We start from the raw sequence: 26,441 nt of genomic DNA, 5'->3' as shown, positions 1-26,441 counted from the left end.
TCTGCATATAGACTCTAGCCAGATTGCCGGCAGAGCCAAAGCTAGGATGGTACATAACAGAATTTGAGCACACCAGATAAGGCCAAAAGAACTGAAAGCAAGTTTCAGCGGTTGTTGACAACAGGAAGACAGACCTTGTGGTTTCAGTTTAGTCAAGCTACTCTTTTAAAATAAAGGTTTAAATACACATGTGAATTTAATCCTAGAATAGGAAGGGAAATAGATCTGAAGAATCAGTGGACAAAATTTCTCTGATGAAAAACACACATTTACATATTTAAGAGGTTCGTCAATGTCAAGCACCATAAATACAAAGAAAATAATCCACTGGCAAATCATAATAAACTGTTGCCAATCAAGCTGAAAGAAAAATTTCAAAGTGTAGATTTAAAACGAACACTTTAAAAATACATGGGGGCAGTGATAGGACTGATTGATGACCTTTCATCAAAATCAACAGAAACCAGAAGATACGTTTCAAAATTTCTTTCAAAATATCTTTCAAAAATTAAAGGAAAATGACAATATTTTTCAATGAGAGAGAAAAAGAGGGAGAGAATGCTTTCTCAGCAGCTTTGTACTAAGAGTTTTAAGGAAGTCCTTCAGGCTAAAGGGAATAGTAAAGATATACATTATATAAGTATACTCGATGGAATTGACAGTTATAAAATATTTCACCTAATAATATCAGCATAGTCATTCTTTCCAAGTGCACAAAGTACAGTTAACAAGACAGACCACATTCTAGGCTTGAAATGATACTAACCACAATGAAATAAGATGTATAATAAAAGAAAGAAATGAAAGGAAACCTCTAAATATTTGAAAACTAAACACACACTTCCAACTATCTAACAATCAGATAGTAAGTAATAATGAAAGAAAAAGAAGTTCTAAGGACCTATAATCATTTACTCCTAGCCATGTCTGGTTCTTCTGCAGGGTACCCCTCTTAAAAGCAGGAGTGACACAGAATACCAAGAATTAAAAAGTGTCCCTGAAGAGAATTCACCACCATCACATTCATTGTCCTCACCATCTGGTCTAAGATGAAAGTTAGGACTCTAGGAGAATCCTACCATAAGAACAGAAAACGGGGTGCCTGGGTGGCTCCGTTGGTTGAACGACTGCCTTCGGCTCAGGTCATGATCCCGGAGTCCCGGGATCGAGTCCCACATCGGGCTCCCAGCTCCATGGCGAGTCTGCTTGTCCCTCTGACCTTCTCCCCTCTCATGCTCTCTCTCTCTCACTCTCTCTCTCAAATAAATAAATAAAAAATCTTAAAAAAAAAAAAAAAAGAACAGAATACGAAGTAATAAATCAGGAGTGACGTGGTTGACAATGATATTTTTGGTCTATTTCTTTTTCATTCACAATACCTTAAAACAACAATCACCCTTTCATTTTCAAAGTTTGGTGCTGACTTCATACTCTGCTTACTACTGACCATTAGATGGGCTAGGGATTGGGTTTGGTTGTTCTCTGGCCATTTTATTTTTTAGCTGTTTCCTGGAATAATCTAGATCATGTCCTTATGAATCTTTCACTTTACCTGGTCATAGTTGTCATTTCATAAATGGTCATTAAAGGAAAAGAGGAAGAAAAAAGAAAGAAAAAAAAGGAAAAAAGAAATTCAATATGTTCCTATTTATATAAATTATAAAAAGAAAACTTCACAAAATAAGTCTAATTAAAGTATGTTTCAAATTAATGAAGTAGATTTATTTGTAATTTAATTTGAGCTGGAAGTGTTGAATGAAAGGCTATTCACATCTTTTAGGCTTTTCCTATCTATTGCCATTTATTATTCATGAAAATTCTGTGAACAGCAGCACTATGTAAAAGCACTTACTTTGTTTAAAAAATGAAGTCATCTATTTTTAAAATCATTTTTTGTTTTGGGGCAAAAAGTCTGATTTCAAGTTGTTTTCAAAACTTTTGAGATTGAATAGTTATTCATTTGCTTAATAGCCCTTTTAACTCAGTTTTTAAATTTTGTATTTAATCCTCTGAGGATACTATTTGGCGGGGGAATACTTTGGTATGTTTCTCTTTAAGTTTTCAATTAGTTTCTCCCATCATTTTAAAACAATTATTCTAATAGCATCACAGATGAGCATAAAGAAAACTAAAAACACTCATCTGAAATTTCAATACCCAAAGATAACCATGCTAACATTTGACCTGTAATAATCCATAAGTATGTGTATAAAAAATATGACTGTATGGATAATTCAGATATCAATGCATATAACATTAGATTGAATAATTGGAAATTACTGATATTTAATCATTGTTGACTTATTAGAATGACTTTTGACATACTTCAGTCTAATCTATAGATATAAATTTATCCAATATTAAAATAATATTCTTTTATAGCCGTTTCTCATAATTAATTAATAAAAAGTTATCAGAAGGATTTTTCTAGTCAGCTACTATGTATCTTCATTGATTTTCTTGTGCCTTTAGGAAGTTTCAATGTCCTGATGTGATGAAGGACACTTGTGATGAACATCCTTATATATACATCTTTCATGTTTCTTTTTTGTTTTCCTATGGAATAAGATGCTTGAAATGAGAATTCTGGGCCAAAAGGCAATGTATGGTGGTGAAAGAGAGGAGCTTTGAAATACCTGGCATACAGCCAACTTGCTTTTAATAAATAATCGATACTTATATTTCCAAAGCTTTAGTTGATAATTTACTTTTTTGCTACATCCAGCAAAATGGGTGGTCTTTTCTTGCTCTATAAACTAAGATATAATATCGGTTTCTTCTTAATTTGAATTTATATACTTAATAGTGGCTTTGATGGTGTTAATATTTCTTGGTCAGTTGTATCTTTTGACTTTCCAAGTTTTTTACCCAGGCAGAGGATGCATTCTGTTCTCATACTGCGTACAACAAGAAATAAGCAACAGAAACACAGTTTCAACATAACTGTGTGGTAACATAAATTGGAGCCTGTTTGCTTGAGACAAGGAAACTTCTGTGGGTTGAGAAAAGTCCCTCACCTATGGTGTGGGACACCAAACTAGTCACTATGATGACTACTGATTTCTTTATTGAAGGATCCAGGACATTTGTGAAAATGCAGTGACCTATATCAATCTTTCTTTTTCAAAACTTGGAAGTAGGGAGACCTTGACATTTCGTTCAGCATGACCCCAAAAACTATTGTATGTGCAGAAAAGGACAAGAAAATACCAGAAATCAGATTACCGTGGGAGAGGATTTGAGGCTGGTGATTCAGGCTCAACAGAAGTATGTGGGTTTTTGTTTTCTGTTTTTTGTTTTTTTTTCAAGGTTGGGGAGGGATGGATGGTGGTTTCTGCATGATGTGTACCTAATGTAGGCAGATTTTCTAGACTCAATAGCAATGCCTAGTAGGTTGTGCTTTAGAGAAAATAATTAAGAAAAAAAGAGAGAGAGTGAAAGCTCAAATGAATTAGACTTTTGTGCATGGGTCAGCAATATGAGCTGCACAGAAACAGTGTAAGCACGCAATTCTAGCCCTTGTAGACGAGTCACTTGTTGAGTTCGGCAGGACCAATCAACTAAACGACACTTTATACCGGTGAGAAGCAGGGAAAGTTTTGGCCATAAGGGATTATAGCTCTTTCTTCATTTTATGTTTGGAAGTAGTTCTGAAATCTTGACTAAATCCCAAGGAACTTTAAGACCTTTTTTCCTGTATTTCTTTTCTCCCCCATTACTTAGTAGTGGGAGGATTGGCCTTAAGAAGAAATAATCTGAAGTTTAAACTATGAATTATAAACTAAAAGGAAAATAACAGTATTTGTACTAGGAATTGGTGAAACAGATTATTCGCTTGATGTATGTTTTATCCCTTTTAAATTCTGTCATTTAAAGTTGCGATAATCATTTTTTGTCTACAAATACACAGATCTTTTTCTACACTAAGACTTTAAATCTTTACTTGTTTATGGTGAAATTGTGTTTTCTAATCTTTTTTAATGCTCTTATTGTTACTAGTTTGGTTTTTGACATAGAGAAAATTTTAAAAATATTCATGCAAATCTCTTGGTCTTTTCTTCTCTGGTTTCTGTCTTTGAGACCATGTTTAGTTAGTCCTGCCCTCTTCGCCCACGATATTGTATAAACAATTATTCCCTCTTTGTCGTTTGAAATGCCTGTGTTTACACTGCTATCGTTAATGCATCTGAAACATATTTTAGGGTACTTGGGGGAAAAATAAGATTGGTTCCTACTCTGCACAGTATGCCTCACCTTCTAATTACTGAATTGGACACACTGACAACAATGCCTTTTGAAAGCCATTGAGAATGATAAACTTAAAATATACCTAAAAAAATTAGCAATTAGGTCCATAGTTAGAATTAATATCACTGGGCCTACATTGACCCTATTAATTGAAAATTGGATTCAAGTTAGATCCCAGTGCAGAACACTGCATCTTTACAAACTTGAAAGTAAAAGGACTTGGTCAGATGTTAATAGAAGCTGTTCCTCAGTGAGGGATTGTTGGGTGTTCTTCAAATTTGACTCTACTTTCAAGACTTTCTGCAAAGAACACTCTTAAAAAAAAAAAATCAGAAGTCCCCTCTCAATGGCTTATTGAGAATAAATAATATCACTCTTCAAAAGTGCTGAAAAATGAAGGAAAGGGTAAGATCAAGACAAACATTTTCATAAGTTATAGGAAGAAAGAGCCAGGCAGAACCTCTGGTGATGTTCCAGTGAGTCGGGCAGCACTCGGGCACCCAGAAGGGGGGTAGCTTGGAAGCTGTTTTCCAGGCAGAGATCCTTGAAAGACCAAAGAGTCAGATTAGGAGGGAAAAAAACCCAAGATACAGTGGGCCCTTGGTATTTGCAGATTCTGTCTTGGCAAACTTGCTTACTTTCTAACACTTTTGCTTACTTTCTAACACTTACTTGGTAGCCCCAAATCAACGATCAAGACACGTGTCATATGCGGATGTGCAGAGAGGGACAAAAAATCTGAGTCGCTTGCCTCAGGTGCGTCCAGCAGAGGTTCAGCTGGTGGGGCTGTCTTGTTTCGGCTCGCCGACCGTAAACACATATGCTCCTGACATTCAGGCCAACAATCCCAAGAGCATTCAGGCCAAAAATCCCATTTTTCTCTTCGGCTACACTCTAAAACCAAGTGATACTGTTCAAAACTATTTCCCACGCTTCTCCAGCTCCTGAGACTTCCGCGTTGTGCCTTGGGGAACTCAGCCAGTAAAATCTTCCACATCCCCATGTCTCCTCTGCACATGCCTTTTCCTCTCTTGTCCCCACTCTAACGTGGCTCACCCCAGAAGGCATTTCTTCTCTGAACTTCATTCAAGGGTTGGCTATGCTCTCTTGGGCTCTCCTCCTGCGTGGTTTGAAGGAAGCAGTCATTTCCATGTTTCAGTAATCTCAGTTCCAAGAGCTTACTCTTCAAGCGTTTTTTTCCTACCTTCCCAATGTGTTTCTGACAAAAGTCTCTGGTGCCACCAGAATCTAGGATCCTTTATAATTCTATGTCCTAAACCTTATTTTCTCTTAAGTCTCTGTTCTGACAATCCCTCCCCCGACACACAACCTCATCTCACATGCTCTTATCCTGTCCTCTCACTCTGATATTGCCACTTTCTAGTCAATCCAACTTGTCAAGTTTTTTGGTTTTGTTGGGTTTTTTTTGTCCCCCCCCCCCACTTGCATGGGTGCAGCTGAACAAGGCTGGGAGGAACTGTGGGCCTAAATGCAGAGCCATTCCCATCGAGGGGGTCCCGCGGGCTGCGGGCCATGGTGCAACACTCCCGCTGCCACCCTCTTTACAGTCTCCCACAGGACTATTCTATACCTTCCCTGGCGGCTTCCAAGCTCCGATACCGCTGCCCCCGTCTCATTCCCAGTCATCAGTCTTGCTACTTATCTCACAAAGAAAACAGAGGTAGCCAAAGCGCTTACCGTGATCATGGATTCAAAGTGCTGTTGACCGACAACTGAATGCACCACAACCCTCTGTGAGTGAGTGACAAAAACAGACACATTTTAGGCCAAAAAAATTGAGAGAAATATTAAAATGCACTTCAAATAGGAAAAAATAGATACAGATGAAAAACTCTGACAGTCAGATGGCATAGAAAGGAAAGAGAGTAAACACGTGAGTAAGTATAAACAAATATTGGGTATTTGCTTTTCATTTTGCTATAAGCCTCAAAATAACGGACATAGGATACATTGCTTCTAAACCAGCAAAAGGGAAGGAGGGACAATTATTTCAAAATAATTCAAAACAGAAAAAAATTAAAAAGGAATATAGTAAAGAGAACTATAAACAGAAAGTACATACTAATTATTATAAATAAATCCAAGCAGATGAATAATCACAATGAAATCAAAAGGTTAAACACCTGAGATAAAAAAAATAATGATTTTTGGAATGGGAATAAAAATCTAATTAATTGTATTTACAAACTGTATATTAAAAATATAAGGCCAGGGGTCTGGGTGGCTCAGTTGGCTAAGCATCTGACTCTTGGTTTCAGCTCGGGTCATGATCTCAAGATGGTGAGATCAAGCCCTGCCTTGGATATGGGCATGGAGCCTGCTGAAGATCATCTTTCTCCTTTTGCCCCTCCCCCCAGCTCTCTCTCAATACATAAATAAATAAATAAATAAATGGCCATAAATGTTTTAAGACATTAAGATGAAAATTATATGATAAGCTAATACTAAACGATGGGGAAACTTGCTATCTAGTAGCATCCAAAAAACACTGTTTAAACCCAAAGCAATTTTAGAGAAAAGGGAATCACTATATTAAGGCTCTATTCATAAAATGTCTTATAAATACTAAATATAACATGCATATGCCTTTAATGACATTAAGCTTTTACAGTAATTGGAAGATTAGGAAAAACTCATACCGATACACATGTTTGAATAAGAAAATTGTCGAGTTGGACCCAGCAGATTTTCAGAGTATCTTACCCAACAAGTGGAGAATATCCACTATTTTTACACAACACATACAGCATTTATATAAAAATTTACCAGATACCAGTCCATATTCAGGCAGAGAGCCTTACATCTGACAAAACTAGTGCAATACAGCTAAGAGTTTCTGACTAAAATGCACTGAAGATAAAAAGTGACAGCAAGAGATAAGTCAGAGAAACTCTATAAATATGTGAATAGGCAGGGTTGTATAAGAGATCACGCTGGGATTCAGAAAATACTTAGAAGGGATAGTGGGAAAACTACACATTAAAATGTGTGAATACAACCAACAGGATTTTACAGATAAATTGGTAGCCTTAGATTAACATAATAAAGAGAATAAATATTTTTCAATGAGAATAAAAAACAAAACAAAACAGCTCTGGACCTGCAGAAGCTGGCCTGCCGTCAGCGGGGAGGTCTGGTGTCCTCCCGTTGACCATAAACTATTTCAAAGAACAGAGCAACTCTGTGACTAAGATGGGTCAAGACAAAAGCAAGGCCACTGCATAACTGTCTGTCTGTCTGGACACAGAAAAAACGGGAGTATTTTCCAAACCTATACACATCCCTTTCTTCTAGCTAATAGGAGTGACGGCTACTTCTTAACCAATTACAGAGTTGGCCTCTCATTATCCCTCCTTCTAGATAGAATTTATTCTAGATAGAATTCTAGATAGAATTTATTCAGATACTCAATCATAGAATTACCCCCACTTCCTAACAACAGGTCATTTAGAGCAAAGTTGTACTATTTCCATCCCTTTTACTGTAATAAACAATAAATCCTCTTAATCCTCTTTCTCCTGGTGGTTTTTGGGTGGTGGGCATTGACAAAAAAAGAAAGAAAGAAAGAAAAAAAAAAGCCATATGATTAAAGACACAAAACAACAATAGCAGCAAATTAGAGAAAATAAATAGAAATAGTTTGAAGGGAATATAGAAGATCAAGAGCCAAAATTATGAGATATCAAATAAATACAAAATAGTAAGATGAACAAAAACAGCCAAAAGTTAGTTTTTGAAAAGACTTAGATAAAAGGCAAGACCTGATAAAGGACCAAAAAGAAAGAAGGCACGCATACTAGGGATGAAAAAAATTTGTGGGGGTTGGATAATTAGAGAGAGGCAGTAGAATGCATTTTGAGCACATTTAGGACAGTATATGTGAACATAAAAAGGACAAATTCCTTTGTCCAAAATGGGCTTCAAAATTAACACATGACCTCAATAAAAGAAGCCTATAAGGATCAAATACGATTGTATACATAGTCAAAATGTTTCCACAAAAAAACCCACAATGACCAGTTGGTTTTACGAATAAGTTCTAACATTCTTAATTTTTAGATCATTTCAATCTTATGCAAACTCTTCCAGAGAATATAAAAATAGAGCGTCCTCAATTTATTTTATGTAAGTAAGCTGACTTCAAAATTAGATAAGTACACTATGAGAAAATCACAATTACAAATGTTGATGTCAACATCATAAATATTAGCAAACACAATCCGGCAACATATAGAAATATAATGAATCATTCCCAGCCTGGTTTTATCCTTGCAAATCAAGTTTGGTTTAATCTCAAAAGAAAAAATATTTTCACATATTTGTACCACATGAAGAGATAAAGGCAAAGAAACATGTGGCTATCAAAACAAATGCCGAGAAGAGCACTGAAAAAATCTCATCGTGTTCTGATGATAAAAAGTTATTTCTCAAACTAGAAATAGAAGGGAACACCACATGGTGAGAAGGGGAAACTATGGACACACCAGCATTCATTTATGCTCAGTCAGTGCAATAGCAATGCGAAAGCACTCCATTCACATCAGGAGAGGTACAAGAAACATTCTCTAGGACTAAACCCATTTATTATTTCATAGGAGGCCCTAACAAAGGCACTAAGGACATTAAAAAGTAGTAAGAAGGAAGGGGATATAATCCTCATTAATTACACATTATACAAGCCTCCATGTAAGTATTCTGAAAAAATTTACAGGTAAATTATTAAATTAGTAAAAGGATTTAATAAGTTCCCAGATACAACAGAAATACACAAAAATCAATTGCATTTTCTATATACTAGCATCGAATAGGATTTATAATTAAAAATAAATAGCATCTGCTGCAGATACAATATATAAAGTGCTCAGACTGAAATCTATCAAAAGAGTAACAAATGTAGCATTATATAAAGGAGAAATAACATGCTCCTGGAGAGGTGAATTAAGAGGTGAATTCTCCAACATTGATGTAATGCATGTACAATTAACATGTATTGTTCTTTGTTTGTTTGTTTTGAGGAACTGTGCAAATTAATTCTAAAATGCATATGGAGGGAAGAGAAAATAAAAAGACTTGTCTTGCCAGATTTCAGGCTAACAGGAAGACAATAGTAATTAAGACAGTGTGGTACTATCATTGGCGTAATCAAATTTGCCAGCAGAATGAAACAGAGAGCTCAGAAGAGACTCACACAAGACACAAGGACCTGATACGTGGTAGAGATGGCACCAAAAGATGGTGGGAAAGCAAAGGTGGTTCAATCTTTTCAGTCTAGGACGGCAGATAACTCATACAGAAAAAATAAATAAAAATCTCAGAATCAACACCATCAATGTAAAGCAGATTAAATAAATATAAAAAACAAAATCTGTGTTAAACGGACTCTAAAATTGCCCCTGATTACCACGGCTCCTGATATTCATGTCCCTGTGTACTCTTTCCCTTTGGCGGTGGCTGGGACCTGTGACTTGGCGTCTAACCAAAACGGACTAGGTGTCACTTCGGTGAATGTGCTACATGGTTGGCACTTTTTCTACTGATTCTCTCTCATCCTGTCTTTTGTGAAGGAAACTGACATATGGATAACCCCATATGGTAAATGACTGAGGACGGTTTCCAGCCAAGCCAGAAAAGAACCGAGGCTTTTAGTCCAACAACCCACAAGGAAGTGATTCCTGCCAAGGCTCATAAAAGCTCCAAAGCTCTCATTTCTCCAAGTGAGTCTCAGGTAAGAGCCCCATCCTGGGCAGCACCTTGATTGCAGCTCTGTAAGACACCCTGAACAAAGACCCAGGTAAGCCATGCCTGGATCCCCAGCCCACAGAAATTGTGAGACAGTAAATAGGTTATTTTAAGCCATTATGTTTGTGGTAATGCTGTTTTTCAGCAATAGATAATGATTAAAAATTTAAAATGCTCAAAATAAAATAGAGGAGAACATTCTCTGTGCTAAGGCCTTGGAGAAGATTCTTTAATACAATGCAAAAAAAGTATACGTAAGAGATAAAAAACACGGACGCATTTTCTTACATTCAAATGACTTGTGCATCAAAATACATCCCAAAAGTTACAGTACAAGCATCATGAGAATACAAACTGAAAATTATTCACAACACAGATAGCCAAAAAAGGATTAGTATTATTAATATATGGTAAACTCCAATGAGTCAATAAGAGAAAAGAATGAACTCAATAGAAAAATGGATGGAAAACATGAGCATGGATTTCATTTCACAAAAGAAGGAACAAATGGAAACAGGAAGAGTATTACATATGCTCACACACATCAGGTGTATGTGCTGAATGTCATTAATAATCAGAGGACTGCCAATAAACACAAAAATGTAACACCCTGCAATCCCATCTTTGTCTTTCCATATCCAGAAAAACAAAACTAAAAACATGACTCCTTTTCACCCCACCAGACAGGAAAATCTTTAAAAGTTCTGAAAATGTCAAATATAGGAGAAAACTTGGAGCAACAGAAATGTTCTTATAATGACTGGAGTGTCAATTTGTACAGACAATCTAGAAAAACACGAAGTCGGCACCACCTAGAATAGTTCAGGATGTGCTTTCAGTCACACACACACACATACACACACACACACACACACATCAGGAAGAATGTTGGAGGTTGGAGTGGGGTGGGGTGGAAAGGTGGTTCTGGGTACAAACAAAACACAATAACAAAATTCTGAAATAGGTGTATCGTAGAACATATGCAATTTTTACATGCAATGTCTGAATACTTCCTGTTGTAAATATGTTATGTTTGATTATTTCCCAAATCCAGCTAGATAAAAGATAATTACAGCATGCTCAGATAATGGCATATTCATATACTGGGATATGACCATGTTGAAAATAAGTGATCTACACCTATGAACATCCATATGCATTAGACCCACAAAATTTTGAGTAAGGAAAAGCAAATTGCATAAAAATATATGCAGTATGTTGCTGTTTACATAATGTTTGAAACCACACAAAAATATACATTATATTGACAAGGACAGACACATATGCAGAGCTATAAAGAAAAGCAAGGAAACAGTCAACACAAAACCAGGACAGACGTTTCCTCTGGGATCACTTTTGGGAGCACCAGTATGTGATAATGGAATGTCCAAGGGAAGGCTTAACTACTCGTGTAATTTGTGGGTGACAGGTACACTCTTACTCATTCTATTAATTTCTTTTGTATCAAATATGTTTTGTACTATATAGAGAGTATGCAAGTATGTAAATTCTTACTCTGAGGTTCCAGGTCTGGCCACAGAAACTCATCAATAATATAGAGGAGGGCTTCTGACTTCTCAGATAGGGTCAACTCAACTTTTCAGTGTCAACATATTACTGTAACCTATTTTGCGTAGTCATAGTACTTATAGTTTGGTAAGTGGGGTAAGTGGAGTTGGCATATGCAAGGGTCAACACAAGAGTGATTTCTAATTTGCATGCATGGAACCATGCTTAGTAATGGCGTAGACAGCAATATCCAAGGAAAACCACTCACAGAAATAGAATTCCTGTCCATCAATGGTAAGAACCCTATTACCATAGGTCTGCGGCAGTTGGACCTAATACAGAAGGGCATTCTCTTTTGCCTTCATTGCTGGAAGGCTGTTTCTGGCTGGAGGCTCTAGAATTTGTTCTTGGATCCTATTATAAATTCATGGAAGCAAGAAAGCATCTGAACTTAGAAAACATCAACTATAAGACAAGGTACTGTAGAATTTTACCTCAACTCAAGAATATGTGTTAAATCACACGTGATTGAACAGAAAAATATTCTAGACAGATCAGATAATTGTATATTGATGCAATCTTTGTTAAGTATGGCATTAAGGTGAACAATCATTATATATGTAATTTGGATATATTACCTCCAATTGGCTTCTCCCTATGTCATCATAGTTCATGGAGTAAATGCAACGTTCACATATACTCTTAAACACCTCAGGTTTCATGCTCATTTCATAATAAATAAGTGGGAAAAATAAAATAGAAAAAAATATAATGGTTACAGTATAGATCACAATTATGTATCTATTGAATGAAGGTATAAGCAGAAAGTTATGCTTGAAGTTATATAAAAGGCACTTGTAATATGGAACACAGTTTCCACTGCATCATACCTAAATTAAAAATGGTCTCGATCTCAATGAAACTCCAAATATGATATGCTCGGGGGGTGGGGGGGGGCATGGCTCTGGAAATGACAAAGGCATGGAAGGTGAAGTAAGTGAAAGCTGCAACAAAATTTTTTTCTTGAAATGCAAATGTAAAGAAAACACTGTTTCCAATTAATGTATTAAATGTATGATTGTGATTTTACATGTTTGTGCAACTCAATTGATATATTAAATACTACACTAAAATAGATGCTACTTTAAATGCTAAAGCAAAATACAAAAGACCAGAGAATTTTAGGTGATCACCAAGAGGAAACAAGTACTGTTCTGCCATTTTTTATATGTGATTTTATTTAATCCATGCATCGACTCTAGGAAAGCTTGACAGAGTAAATGGAGATTTAAAATTTAAAAAGTTGCCCAAAACCTCACACCTGGTCAGTATTTACTGACCTAGGGCTTTGTATTTGTTTTTTTCCTACTTCCGAAGCTCATATAATATATAAAGTGTTATATAAATATAACATTTTAACAGAAATGGCCCTCTTCAAATTAAGCAAGGAAATGTGGGAAGGTGCAAACAAAGTCTGTGGGAGACCCCCAGGGGTTGTCCATTAGTTATTCAGAAAAAAACCTTATGCTTTCTATGGTAATGGAGTTCTGTCAAGTTATGTGTGTTATGTGTACACAAGCGTGTTCCTTTCTACTCATGTGTTCAACAATGGGATATTTTTAAGTTTTATAATTAGTGTTGGGTAGAAGACAAAGCCATGAATGAATGTGGGTGCAATTCAGTTTATTTTGGTAAATCTGGACAAATAACCACGAGTTTGTTGGCGTTCATAAGCTCCCTGTAAGCATACTGTTCACTATTAGCACTGAATTAGCCATAGGGCTCAGGTTAATGTCTGATAATGAAAAGTAAAACCACCTTTTACTGCATTCTTTGTATGCATTTATCTTTTTATAGATATCTTATGAAAGCAATTTCATTACTTCCTGGTTGTATTACTGCATTCTTTTACATATAAATAAATTCCCCCTTCAAAGTTTTGTGAAGTTATGACATTAAGGTATCAAATCAAAAGGCTTAATATACTTAAAATAACCATATTTTTAAATCTCATGTACTTAAAGCAAATCTACAATAAAATCAGTCTTTTGGAATGAAGTGAAGGAATATATAAATACATAATTAAAACAGTAAATAAATACCAGAAAAACTGGAGACTATTCTTTCACTGTAGTACAATAAAGTTTTAGAGCCTTATTTGCATCATGCAATAAATAAGAAGTGTGTTATGCATCATGCATAAAGGGGTGCTAGATTTTAATGCAGGGAAATTGCTCATGTTCTAAATGAGAAAAGTACAGTGACTGGGAACTAAATTGGTCTCCAAAAAAAATACATAAATAAAAAATGAAAGCAACACAGATATCATGTGTGTAAAAGAAAGTCTGCTTCCTTAAACCATTAAGAACAATATATTAAGAACAATGTATATATTCAAAATAGAGAGGAAGACAACATAGAGAGGGAAAACATCACATATCTTAGACATTTGAAAACCTGAGACATGTAAGTAAAATTCAACATCAGTGTTAATATACTGCAAAGAAAAATTACATTTGGTCTTGAAAGAGTGCAATACAAAAATAGTATAAAGAAATAAAACAGAAACAGTAATCGCAGTGTATTATGAAAAACATATGCTCAAATTATAATTTTTTCTCGTTTTAACTACAGTTAGGTTTCAAAGAGATTTTTAAATAGTTCATGCAATAATTAACACAATTGTTATGATTCTCCTTGTGCACCTTTCTTTCTGTGTCCTAAGTCCGTTCCTCCTTCCCTCCCTTCCTCCCGCTCTTCCTTCTTTCCTTTTTTCTCTTTCCCTCCCTTCCTGCTGGTATTATTTACTTGGTAGAGGAAAGACCAGATTTTTCCCCCCTAAAATGAGTTCTACTTGAATATATCTGTTTGTTAACCACAGATGTGACACGGGTGGGCACTTCCATTTGGTGTAGACTCCTATGAGCTAGAAACACTGTGAAATGCAAAATGTGTTTCTTTCTAGTCCCCTCCAGACTGTCATCTCCGTAGATTCTGTTCCCTCCTGCATTCCCAGTATTGGTATCTGTGCCTGACACCGCGGGCCTGGAAGCACTCAGAGGAGGGACAGGAAAAGATGCTATTGGCCAGCTGGACTCTGGATGTAAGACACGTGTTCTCTCTCTGTCATTACTAGCAATGATCTGTAAACACAGGAGTCAGACCATACTCATGGATTCTTTTCTCTTCAGAGCATCTCTTGCTACTCACCTACAACCAAATTTCTTTGTTGTGAATAGGGTTGGGGCAGCGGAGTGAGTGGGAATGTTGGTGTTGTTCTATTTGCAGTGCTCTTTTGGAAAAGCGACTCATTAATGGGATGCTCTATGACAAGGAGAGCCAAAACCTAATTAAGAAAAAAAATAGGTCGTGATCTCCATCCAAGTTTACCAAGCATAACTTCCTCTAACTCAATAAATGACTCTCTTCCCTCACAACCACCATTTCAGAAATAAACCGACCAGATCTACTGCGAAAGGCAACAGTTTTCGGTGTCCCTCCTCGGGTGGTAATCACTTACTGGCATGCCCCCCCTTCTCTGCCTCTTGATGAATTCCTATTAGCTTTGAAGTCTGGGAAGACTGTTCATTCCTCACACAGCAGGGTCAGTCATCTGGTTTTTCTGTTCTTCCCTCACACTAGTATCTCAACAGTAGATACCCAAAAAGTATAGTGAATAAATGAGCTGATGAATTGTAAATGCACTAAAAATTCCCTTACACAAATGTCTTTCCTATAGCGGTAGTAGGGGTTTCAAATTTATTGGTAAAATAAGTACTGTGTAGAGTTGTTGTGTGGATTTTAACCAGGCATAGAAAAACCTTATGGTTCCATGTGCAGCACATGGGGACTAGTTCTCTATAGATCCTTCTCTTTAAAAAAAAAAAAAAAAAAAAGCTTCATTGTGCCAGTGCCGTGCACCAAACTGAGAATGTCTCGAGTAACCTTCCTCACGAGCAAGGCATCACGCAGCATGAAGGTCTTACAATGGCAGCAGGGGCAGACGTCAAGCGCAGGTGCAGAGTACAGGGAAGTTCTTGCCATTTAGTAAGTGGGAGGATGTACGCAGAAGACTGAAATGAGCCCAAGTCAGAGACAGAACTGGGATTAAGTTAGGGGGAAAGAGCGCGGCTCATCACTTAACCAGTCAAGTTTTGTGGCTGAAGTTCTGAGGCTGAATGTCAGTATTCAGTGCGCCCCCCCCCCCCCCGCCCCATTTCAAGGCCCTGCCTTCTCCGCTGCACATAAAATCCTCAGGGTTGCCCAGAGAGCTGAAAAGAGCTATTACAAAATTATCCCAACCGTAGCCAAGTTGCTTTTAGCTTTTTATTTATTAATAGTGGAGTCTTGTTATACATACAGTTGCAATAAGCTAGGTTATGATCTTCCCTCTGTCTTTTCTTCACTGAAGAACGGGGTAAGTGTGGAAGAAAAAAACGAAAACAAAACTCTCTCCGGTTTGGAAGCCTTAGCTGAACCGATCTTTGGAAACGGAATTAATACGTATACATTATGTGGACTAAATATAACACAAGCTCATGTAAATTATAGCTCAAACGTCTACAAGTTAGAGAATGTTAGAAGGTATTGTTTGAAGTTCCTATCACCATTTGTGCAAGAATTCAGTCATTTAGTTCTTAGAATATTCAGTCATCTAAATGAATTTTTCTGCCAACTTGAAGGGAATAAGGACACTAGTCAGATAATGGAAGAAACTGCCTTAGCAGACATTTTTATATATATTAGATATGCTTTAGCTAACACTTAAATAAGCAGTAAAGAGCCCACAGATTAAATTCCTTGACATATCCTAGATTAGGCATCTATATCTCTGGAAATGGTGTTTCTGTATTGCCTTCTATTTACATTTTTCCTAAATTAATCAGTGAATGGTTTTCTAATTATCATCAGCTAATCAGGCCAATCAAACGCAGTGATTTTAAAACCATTGCTAATGTCTACTCACAGATAATTGGATATCCTTTACATAGCAAGATTGGCTGGATCTTCAAGGATACACCCAAAAGTGCTGATAATGTTAATCAAAAGTACGTGGCAGAGGGGTAACACTGCCACAAAAGGAAAATTTTTAAGATACACTAGTGTGGGTGGAGGGGGACTGAAGATTTTGCGATGAGTCTTCTGCCATTGCCTGGGAGTTTAACATCCCGTTCTTGTCGGCCACTTACTCACTCTTCTCTATTGGCTTAAAAAGACAGTCAATCAGAGGACTAATATTTGGGGCCTAGATCTAATATGTATTTTTTTAAGATCTTGCCCAATATGTACATTTTCTTGTCATTTGCTTAAAACGTGTGCCTCTCTAGGTTTCTATCAATTAAATTTAAGCATATTCATAAATTCATCTTGCTTTTCCTGAAGAGAGTTTCCCACTTCCTAGCCTCTCCAGAATTTCAGGACCGTCAATTCAATTCTGGATATGGCCTTATTCGTTCATCCTAAGTGGGTGATTTGCATTCTTTCAAACTACTGAGAACCATATTATTACCACTGCATTTGTTACTCCTGTCAGCAAAACTTTTTTTTAAAATTTCAAGACTTAAATTCTATTATTTTAATAACAGTTTTTAATCCCAATTAGGCCTAGGTTTGAGGAAGTTAATAAAGCAGTTAATTTTAGAGAGGACAGGTGTTTCCTTTAGAAGTGCACATAGTGACAATCATCCCCTTAAAGATGGTAAGAATAATATTAAGTGTGGAGGCTATTTGAATTTTTCCGAAGCTGACAGTCGAAGGACAGAGGACCCGGATGGTCTGGGAGTTAAGTCACCTCAGGAACTGATGATGATAAAGCAAAGGGTCCCAAGGGTGAACATCTGCGTACAGATCCAACGGCTGGGTCATCCCTCACTCATAATCTTCCCTCACTGGGGAATCTGCAAATAGGGGTCTCTTGCAGCAGACTTTCCCTCGGGGTGGGGGTGGGCGAGTATAGTACCAGGGGAATTCCTGTTGGCATTGCCGTGTGGGGCTGAAAGTTAGGACACCTTGTGAAGATCACTTTGATAAATACGCCCCTTCCGTTAGCTCTCAGTAAACGTTCCCATGCTCATTCACAGGAATACTCTTCTTCGTTTTACCACCTCTCCTCCAACCCCTCCACACACTCCACCTGGTTCTCTCCTTCCCCAGGGCAGGTGGGGGGGGGGCTGTTCCCTCAATATTAAAAGGCAGTGGCACAGGTTCTGCACCTGTGCAATTCCTACCTTCATCAGACCTGCTATTACTGCCAACTCAAAGCCTTTCTATTTGATCTGATTTGAGATCACACATCGTGGGCATTGAAAGCAAACGCTGAGACTATGACCAATAATGCAAAGAGTGTCACCATCCATGTAGCAATTTTACCTGCTTGTTGATAACCCTGAGATAGGTTAGAATAACCTTCCTTGAGAATACCTGTGCAGAATCCGGTCTCGAGCTGCCCCCTCAAGCTATATTAATACAACAGGATTTCATTCATTTTGACATTGCAGAGACAAGGCAGGGAGAGTGGTGGGAAGGAAGGAGATCTAGGGGAGGAGGAGAAGTCTGCATTCACACTAGCACAGAAGAAAAATGACAGCCAAGTTAGGTGTCGCTGGAACGTAACGTAGCCACAGCTTTATCACTCTGGAGGCACATTTTGACATAATACCAAACTACTGAGAAAGAACCACCTTTATCTAGGTCAGAATGACAGACTCCCACGTGTTGGAGAGCTTGGGGAAACTACAGTTTGAAACGTCAGGAAGACTGCAACCTGTACAGAGATTTTCATCAGGTCTCGACATTGCCTCATGGTTTTCGTCCAATGCATTCTAATTACTCCACTGGCTTCTAATGGCATGACATTTTGATTTCAGAGCCTACCAAAATAAAATGAAGCACATTTTATGACGACTACATTTATAATAAGATGCAGATGGCAAAGGAAACAGATGCCTCTGACATCATCTCCCATTTGCCTTTAACTTTTGCAGACACTGGCAGTCTGTAAACTCATTCAAAGGGATGCAGGATAAGTCCGGCAGTATTCCAATTCTGTTTCCAGTCTAAAAAAACACTGGCGGCAGCAGCACTGCCTTCTCTGAGTCATACAGTGATCATTCCACAAAAAGAAATTGGATTCTAAGTGTCAGGCTTTAATGCAAAATTAATCATCGGGGGGGGGGGGGGGAAGTTCCCACAAATGTCAGGACTTCAACAATTAGTAATAATGGATTGTTTTGCATGACAGTGATGGAAAGGACAGGGTGTGAGTGGTGTGAGGGGACCAGCTGTAGCTCAAGGAGGCAAGAAAGAGAAGAGTTTTAAACAGACAAGCGAGTTGAAAATACTCTACCAGCCCTTGGCACCCAGACCGTTCAAAGACTGACTCCTTATTATTTCTAAGTAAAAAACTTGAGGCTTTTCAGATCACTGTTTCGGACCTGAAAAAAATGTTCATTCTGTATTTTTATCTGTATTTCCCAGAAGGAATTCTATAGTTCTGATAGGAGCTCTCACCATTTCCCCAGTGATATCACTGAACATTATACACAGGAAAAAAAAAAAAAAAACAACAATTTTTTTTTTTTTTTGGTGCAAGAAAAATGTGTTAGAAGATCTTTTAAAAAAGATAAGGAACTTTTGTAGTCCATCTTGAAAGCAAGAGATGCTTGGGCAAAGCAGCAATTGAAAGGCCTTTAGCAGTATTTGAGGTTCCACGATAGATCAGCACAGTTACAGATGAGGGAGACGGCTGGACAAAGACCTGTAAAATCTTCTTACCTCCCCCGACCGCCATCATATAACCTCATCCATGCCTCTAGCAGGAACATTTCAGCAGAAAAAAAAAAAAAAAATTCAGAAACAAAGGCAAGGAAAGTAGTGACATAAAAATAAATCCTCCTAGGCCAAATATGGTGCCTAGTTTTAAAATAATCTCTGTGCAAGTAACAAACTGAATACGCTCGCGCAGGCGCGCACACACACACAAAGTACAAGAATAAACAAACTCTTCACATCCACAAACCGGGCTGCAAAGGATTAGTGCAAATTTCTGCTGACCTGCAGCATTTAGTCCGTAAACTTTGGGTATCCTAGACGCTCCATCAGTGTCCAGCAGATGTTCTCAATCAGCTTAATTTCATCTCTAGGCAAGTTTTGTTTCCAAACATTAGTATTAGTGGGCGATATTTCCCCTTCATAGGGAAGATAGAAAAGGTTTGTGGAAGTGGCGAATAATATTTGGTTTAAACTAGCAGGAGACAAAGGTATTCCAAGAAAGGCAAAAATCCTTTCAGTGGTTTTCTGAGGAAAATGTACGATATCTTCAAACTTGATCAGCTGGTAGCTGGTGGGCAGCAAATCTGTATTTATTCTCAGGGCTGCGGCTGTGTTTGCCAGCCACAAATGGGACAACAGGGAGACTGCATCTGACTTGGGTTTTGATAATTCTCTCCTCAACGATTCATACTCGAAAGCGTAGCCTGAATTTAAGTTGCATTTGCCTTTACCTCCCTCTATTTTAAACAATTTAGCTAAGTGCTCTGGTACATTTTTCAAAGAGTACAGACTTGGTTTACTACTGTACAGCATTGAATAAATCCATGCCCGAGGGTCCCTTACTATGTACAATGCCCTCATAGAAGCTCCTAAAACTTCTTGAAAAAAACGAAGCTTTAAGGTCCAGCTCCCGCTGCTTAAGCTGAGCACAGGTCGCGCGCTTGGGTAAGAGACCAGGTGTCTCCTCAAAGCCCTAATGTATTCAGCATCTCTATCAAAGGTGCCTTTCATTCTACTTCTTTGTTCGGGCAAAGATTCTCTCCTTTTCAATTTTCTTTTTTTGTCCTTATTTGCTGTAAAATATTGGGCCAGTTTACCCCTACTGGGTTCATGCAGATGGATATTTTGTAAATGCAGTTTTGTGTCTTGAACTAAGGACTGCAACCAGCCTCGGAGTAAACGGAAATGCACACTGTGGATATCCGACGCCTTCCATTCACAGGCATCTACGAATGAGTCGATTTCGAATTCAGTTTCAGGAATTTCAATGTAGGTTGTAGGAACTCTGATGTAGAGAAAATCACTACTGTTGAAAAAAAGTTGTTTGAGAATTTCAGCTCCTGAACCAGGAAGTGAGGTAATGACAACGTCGGGAAGATCGAGACGGTGCCCCTGGTTAGACGAAGACTTCGAGCTCGCCTCGGCCTCCGTCCTTGCCCACTTTGCACAGAGGGGCTGAGTGCAAGTGCTCCACACATCCAGCAGCTCAATAAACCACAAGGCAATGACAAGGATTAAGACCCACCGCATTAGCTTTCTAAAAGAAAGGTAAAACCGCCACTGAAAGGTCAAAATCACCAAGCTAATGCACAAAATCAACCCAACTGCTATATTAAATTTAAATCCAAAGGGGAAAATAACCCTGTCCTGTCTTACGGGCTTTGCTATTGCTTGAGTGCCCAAACCAAATCGGGTTATGTGGCTCTCATCAGCCACATTGGCAAAGCCACCAAAACCCAGGTAATCGAATCTCGTCTTCAAGTTATGGTAGTCCGTTACAATGGACACAACATGTTCAGTATTATTGACGTTGAGAGAAATCTGAAGTCCAGAGTTGGAATTATCAATAAATCTGCAGCTGGAAACATTGACATACGGTCCATAAAAGACATACGCAATCCTTGTGATTGTGGATTCCATCTGAAATGTGACATTAACGAACTGAGTCCACCGTTTCTTAAATTCAGCAGCTTGCTCGGCTTCCTGTATGCTAGCAATGGGACTCCTGCCACGATGATCAAACCAGAACATTCTGTAGTGTGCGTCCCACACATCCATCATGGCGCCATTGTACCTGTTCAGAAACCTATACGGGATGTACTTAAAATCAATGTCCAGATTATGAAAGAAGGCACTGACAGTTTTTATTGGGGAACTGTCTTGCCTCTCAACGTGATCGACAACTAGCAAAGTTTGAGAATTTAAGAGGAGCAAAGCACGATACACACTTTTCAGCTTCATTGCTGAAGAGTAAGCAGACACAGCTTCCCCACTCACAAATATCATTTCTCCATGTTGAGAGGCAGTAATGATCTCCCCTGCCGCATCCCCAGCCTCCTCACCGGTCCACTTAAGCCACTGTGCACATTCTCCCAGCTGACCTTCCCAGGGCTTATTACACTGGCTTGTGGGGGACGGAGCAAACACCAGTACGTTGTTAAGGTGGCTCAGTTTGGGTCCATAGAGAGCTTCAGAAACAAATACTTGCCCATTGGGGGCGAAAGTAAATGAGTTCTGATCTGGATGTTCGTGTCCTGGGTTAAAGCTTCTCCACCCATCAATCCAGGAGTATGGCTGAAAGTGAACTATGTCATACACGGCTCGCCCCCCTAGCTTCCCAGATTTAAAAGACACAAAGGTATTGGTCTGTGTATTTGGCAACCCAGCCCCATAGGTGACAACACCCCAGTTAGGGAATGTGTGCATTTTTGCAGTGCCATATTCAGCAGGAGGCTGTGGGGTGAGCTGAGGATCATACCAGATGAACTCGGTGTGAAGAGTACTCCACCTCTGGGCAGTGGAGGGGACCATTGGGCCATCTTTAGGTCGGTGCCTTCTAATTTGCTGAGCTAACCAATTCCCAGCTCCATTCTTTAAGATAAACTTATCCAAAAACACTAACTGGCTCTCTGGACCATAAAACCAATTATAATTGGAATCTGCTATACCCACAGTTCTCTGGAAGCCTGGTAAAAGGGTGGCATAATAGAACCAAAAGTGCATTTTTAACCAGTTGTTATCCAAGTTGTTGATGTTGAAATGACGCTGGGCTAGAAAAACATACTGTGTGACTGATTTAGCCGTGTAGCTCCCATAGGCCACACCTTCATCCAAAGAACCATCGACAATGTGATTCAGCAGAAACATCGTCTTTTCCATCACATCTACTACAGCCTGTTTCCATATGTTTGCTTTAGATCCTTTATCTACCCCAGTCACCAAAGCCCCGGTGAGTAACGCTATCATGTTAGTAGCCTGGTGATTATGGAGAAGTTGTTTGCCCCATGAACGGACCTTGGAATACTCATACATTTCCTCTGTAACGGCCCATATTTTTTCCAGGTATTTTTGTCTTCGATGATCATCCAGTAGGTTATACAAAAAGTCAAAGGCAGTGGCAAAACCTGTTAAGGAATGGCCAACAGGAACCTCATCCCCTGGTGCATTTTCAACCAGCCAGTCTTTGTAGCCAACCATCCTGTCCATATATTCCAAGACAAAATCAAAGGCAACTTTGTCTTCGGGACATAACAAACAGTACAATGCTAAAGGAGGCAGATTGTTACCATAAATCTCATTCCACTTGGCAGCAAAATCAGCATGCTTGGGTGGAGGTAGGTAGTATGTGGGGTTGGACAGCATAACTGTGACTGCACTTCTGATAGCTCTAAAGAGATGCAAATGGCTTGTACGGGACTTCTGTCTCATTGCCTGGATTTCTCCAGCATCGAAATACAAACTTGGATGAAGCACACTTTTTTTCATCTTTTGATGGGGTTCGAAATCTTGCACTTTCTGTGTCTTAAACTGATCTAGATCATCTGTGAAAACTGCCCAGTCAGAGTAATTGCTCACAGATTCCTCAAAAGTAGAGAAAGCAAACATCACTAATGCTAAAAACAAGAAATGTCCTGTAAACATTAACGCCATGATCCATCGGGGAGTTCCTTCCTTAGGCATACATGTCAAAAACAGTGCTCAATGTATTTCCCTCTGCCTGGAATAAAACATACATTTAAGGCCTTTAACACAAAGATTATAAATCATATGTACTGTGAAATCCAGCTGACGCTCGGTTCATTCAAAGCAAGCTGAGTTGCCAAAAAGAGAAAACTTATACTGTCTGTTTCCCTGACACAGATCTGCTTCCAATAAAACTTCAAGGAATGTTAGAACCTGTATAATGTTTCTGTATCACATAGCAAACAGTGGTATAGTCAAACCTACTAGAGATTCAGGTTTTAGTTCATTTACACAAATCTATCTAACATGAAGAGTCAAAACACACAGTTTAAAAAAAAAAAAAAAAGAGTAAACACTCCAGAATCCGAATTAAAAAGTTGTTCCTAGGGTAGAAAACCATCTCTAGTGATAAAATCACCCACATGTACGATGCTTGCGCCGGTTTGCCCAAAGGAGCGCATGATGTACTGAAATTCTTGACGTCGACTTGGTTGTTCTCTCCTTCCACTTTTTACATTTTTGCTTTGAAAATTTTTTCTTCTTCCATTTTTGGGAAAAGAACATCCTCAACAAGTGTTCAAAGTCCTACTTGGCTTTAAAAAATCAAAATTTCTGCCCTCATTCCAAATCTGTCTTGTTCAGGCTTACTTACTCATCACCCATTACGACCCAGAGAAAGCATTTTCATGTCTTCTTTTATCAGCTTCATCTGTACAACTACACAAATCTAATCTCTTCAGCCACCTAGGTACTTTTTTTCCAATCATGAAGTAGCCACCAACTGGGAGAGAAAACTCCCGATTCACCAAGAGGGACGGTTCTTTTCTGTTCCTTTTTCATGACACTCCTTTCTGGAGGAAAAACAAAAAGAAATTCTCTGAGGCTACAGATATGCCGGAAGTGGACATGAACTGATGACTTACACGTTCTACAATCTCTTGACAGAAATTTTAGAATCACAATAAAATCTGTAACTGAATACAATCTAAGTTAGCTCAAGTGATCCTTTATTTTTCTTACACTTTTAAATGGACCGATTAGGAGAACAATGAACGGTGGCAGATGACAAGTAGCTACAAACGCAACTTTCCTGCAGCATTTATTTTGACTGTGGCTTGCTTTACTCCTTTAACGTGTTTTTATTCAAGGGCGGTTAAACAAAGATGAGATTCCTGCTATCATTCTTGTTGATTTGGTGGCAAAGGACTCAGGGACAAAGAGCAGAGGTTGAAAAGACCTTTTCTGATTCCGGTTAAGGGATTCGCTTTATGGGATCAAAAGGCACCTTGTATGGGAAACTACTGCGACCAGTCACGGTTCTCAGAGGGGACAGGATGGCCAGGCGTGGGAGCAAGCAAGCGGCGCTCCGACCTCACCTGCGGCCTCGGCTTCCGAACTCACGAGAGGCCACCAGAGGGAGCTCAGACCCAGACTAAGGTGCAGCGTCGCCTCTGCCCGTCCTCGGCTTGAAGAGCCTAACCAAGTTTCAGTCTTGGACAAGTCTCCTCTCCGTAGGAAACATCAACGCTGGAGTTTCCTGAACCGCCCCGCCTGTTGCATTTTTTTTTTCGTTCGCCTCCTCGAACCTACGAACGTGCCGCTCCCGGCCTTCGCTCCCCAGCCTCGACCTCTGGCTGTGGTTTGGGGACAACGACCCCTAAATGGCCAAGTCCGCTTACCTTCCGCAGATGTGGACAGGGTCTCCCGGCTGCGCTGGGCCCAGGGAGGAGGAGGTGGAGAGTTGCAGAAAACTGCTCCGCACAGGGAGCCTGGCCGCGCCGCCTCCCGCAGAGCTCCCCGCGCCCGGGGCACGGCACCCCCCCGCCGCGCTCCAACAGGCTGCGGCCCCACGCTTGTCCCCCGCCCCGCGCCGCGAGGACACGCCCGCCCTCGGGGATCGCCGGACGCTCCAGGTAGCCCCGCACCGCGGAAGGCAGATCCGCGCGCGATGGGCGCTTTCGCGGGCGCCGAGTCCAGCGGAGCGCTGGGGTCCCCAGGCCGCGACGCTGCAGCGATGCCGCCGCGGCCGCCGCTCCTCCGTGCCAGCTCCGGCCGTGCGGCCCGGGGAGGGCGAGAGACAGCGATGCGGGCCGGGGGCGGGGCGGGAACGAGACGGGGGCGGGGCGGGGGCGGGGCCTCAGGTCCGGGAAGACGGCGGGTGGGGAGGCGAGGGATGGGCGGGGCGGGAGCGAGACGGAGGCGGGGCGGGAGCAAGACGGAGGCGGGGTCAGGGGCGGGGCCTCGGGACCTGGGAGGGCGAGAGACTGCGACCCGAGCCGAAGGCGGGGCGGGAACGAGGTGTGGGCGGGGCCTTAGGCCGGGGGCGCTTTAGGGAGAGGACTGACTGCGCTTCGGGAAGCCGGGAGGGGGGGCGGGGCCAGGGACGCGCCAAACGCCCCATCCCCGGATCCCAAAGCGAGTCTGTGGGTGTCTCCAGCAGCGCGAGTGCGGGCTGCGGTGGGGAGGGGGACATTTAGAAGCGCCGTTGTCTAAAGACCTGCCTGGGTCCTGCGGGTATTTCTCCTTTGGTCCTCGGAGGGCGGACGGGCGGGCTGGGGCGGGGGGGCGGAGAGAGTTTCTGGGCGTGATACAAATACCGGGAGCAGCGGGAACAGGCGGGGTCACGCTGTGGGATGTCAGGAATTTCCCTTAGCACGAGCCGCGGGTGAGGACAGCAGGAAAGACGGGCCGCTTGGCCGAGGGTGCTGTCACTTAGAAAGACGACATCGGTACACCAGGTTAATATGGGATGACTTCAGAGCTCCGATGCTAAAGATCAGAGGAAAGCAAAAAGGATCATCCGTTTTATGGATCGAAATCATTTATCTGGCAGTATAAATCTGAAACGGTGTGGGACAAACGAGTGGAAGGAATCTTTTTCTCATTAAAGAAATGGGAAGCGAAATTCGGGGAAGACCCACAAACGGGAGACAGCGTCTCGGTCGCTGTGACGCCGCCGGGGTGCAGCTCCAGGGTTCGGATTTGCTAGAGCAGCTGTGAATCCCGTTGTACTGGACATTGGCAATTTCTCCCAGATAATCTGAAATTCCGCTTCCTCTTGAGCCTACAGGGTCTGACGTCAACTATCACAGTGATACCGTAATCATAGAAATCCAGTGAAACATCAAACCTCACAAATGAACAGCCCATCCTCGGTTGGGGATTGGTCATAGCTTCATTTCCCTCCAACT

The 26,441-nt window shown here is 40.2% G+C and overlaps 1 protein-coding gene across 3 annotated transcripts; it reads right to left on the bottom strand.

Moving 5' to 3' along the window:
* Window positions 1-1,691: 1,691 nt before the first annotated feature.
* DSEL (dermatan sulfate epimerase like) lies at window positions 1,692-25,064 on the bottom strand. 3 transcript variants are annotated; one of them, XR_006383878.1, is made up of 4 exons: window positions 24,930-25,064; window positions 19,570-24,101; window positions 5,947-6,000; window positions 1,692-5,368 (listed from the first exon to the last, which is right to left on the bottom strand). XR_006383878.1 is itself a non-coding variant. In XM_044242835.1 (3 exons), exon 2 carries the CDS (start codon window positions 23,245-23,247, stop codon window positions 19,579-19,581), a length of 3,669 nt encoding a protein of 1,222 aa, XP_044098770.1. In that variant the 5' UTR covers window positions 23,248-24,101; window positions 24,930-25,064; the 3' UTR covers window positions 1,692-6,000; window positions 19,570-19,578. The 3 variants fall into 3 exon arrangements, 2 of the variants coding, with proteins under 2 accessions (XP_044098770.1, XP_044098769.1); XM_044242835.1 differs by having other exon boundaries at window positions 1,692-6,000; XM_044242834.1 differs by lacking the exons at window positions 1,692-5,368; window positions 5,947-6,000 and having other exon boundaries at window positions 18,694-24,101.
* Window positions 25,065-26,441: the final 1,377 nt, after the last annotated feature.

The sequence above is a fragment of the Neovison vison genome, chromosome 3 (assembly GCF_020171115.1).
Source record: "Neovison vison isolate M4711 chromosome 3, ASM_NN_V1, whole genome shotgun sequence".
Classification (NCBI taxonomy): Eukaryota; Metazoa; Chordata; class Mammalia; order Carnivora; family Mustelidae; genus Neogale; species Neogale vison.
Note: the sequence above shows the minus strand (reverse complement) of the source record. Positions and strands in the feature narration are given on the sequence as shown.

Bases quoted from the DNA above. Each gene is read 5' to 3' on its own strand.
- DSEL (XM_044242835.1), bottom strand. From the start codon at position 23,247: ATGCCTAAGGAAGGAACTCCCCGATGGATCATGGCGTTAATGTTTACA.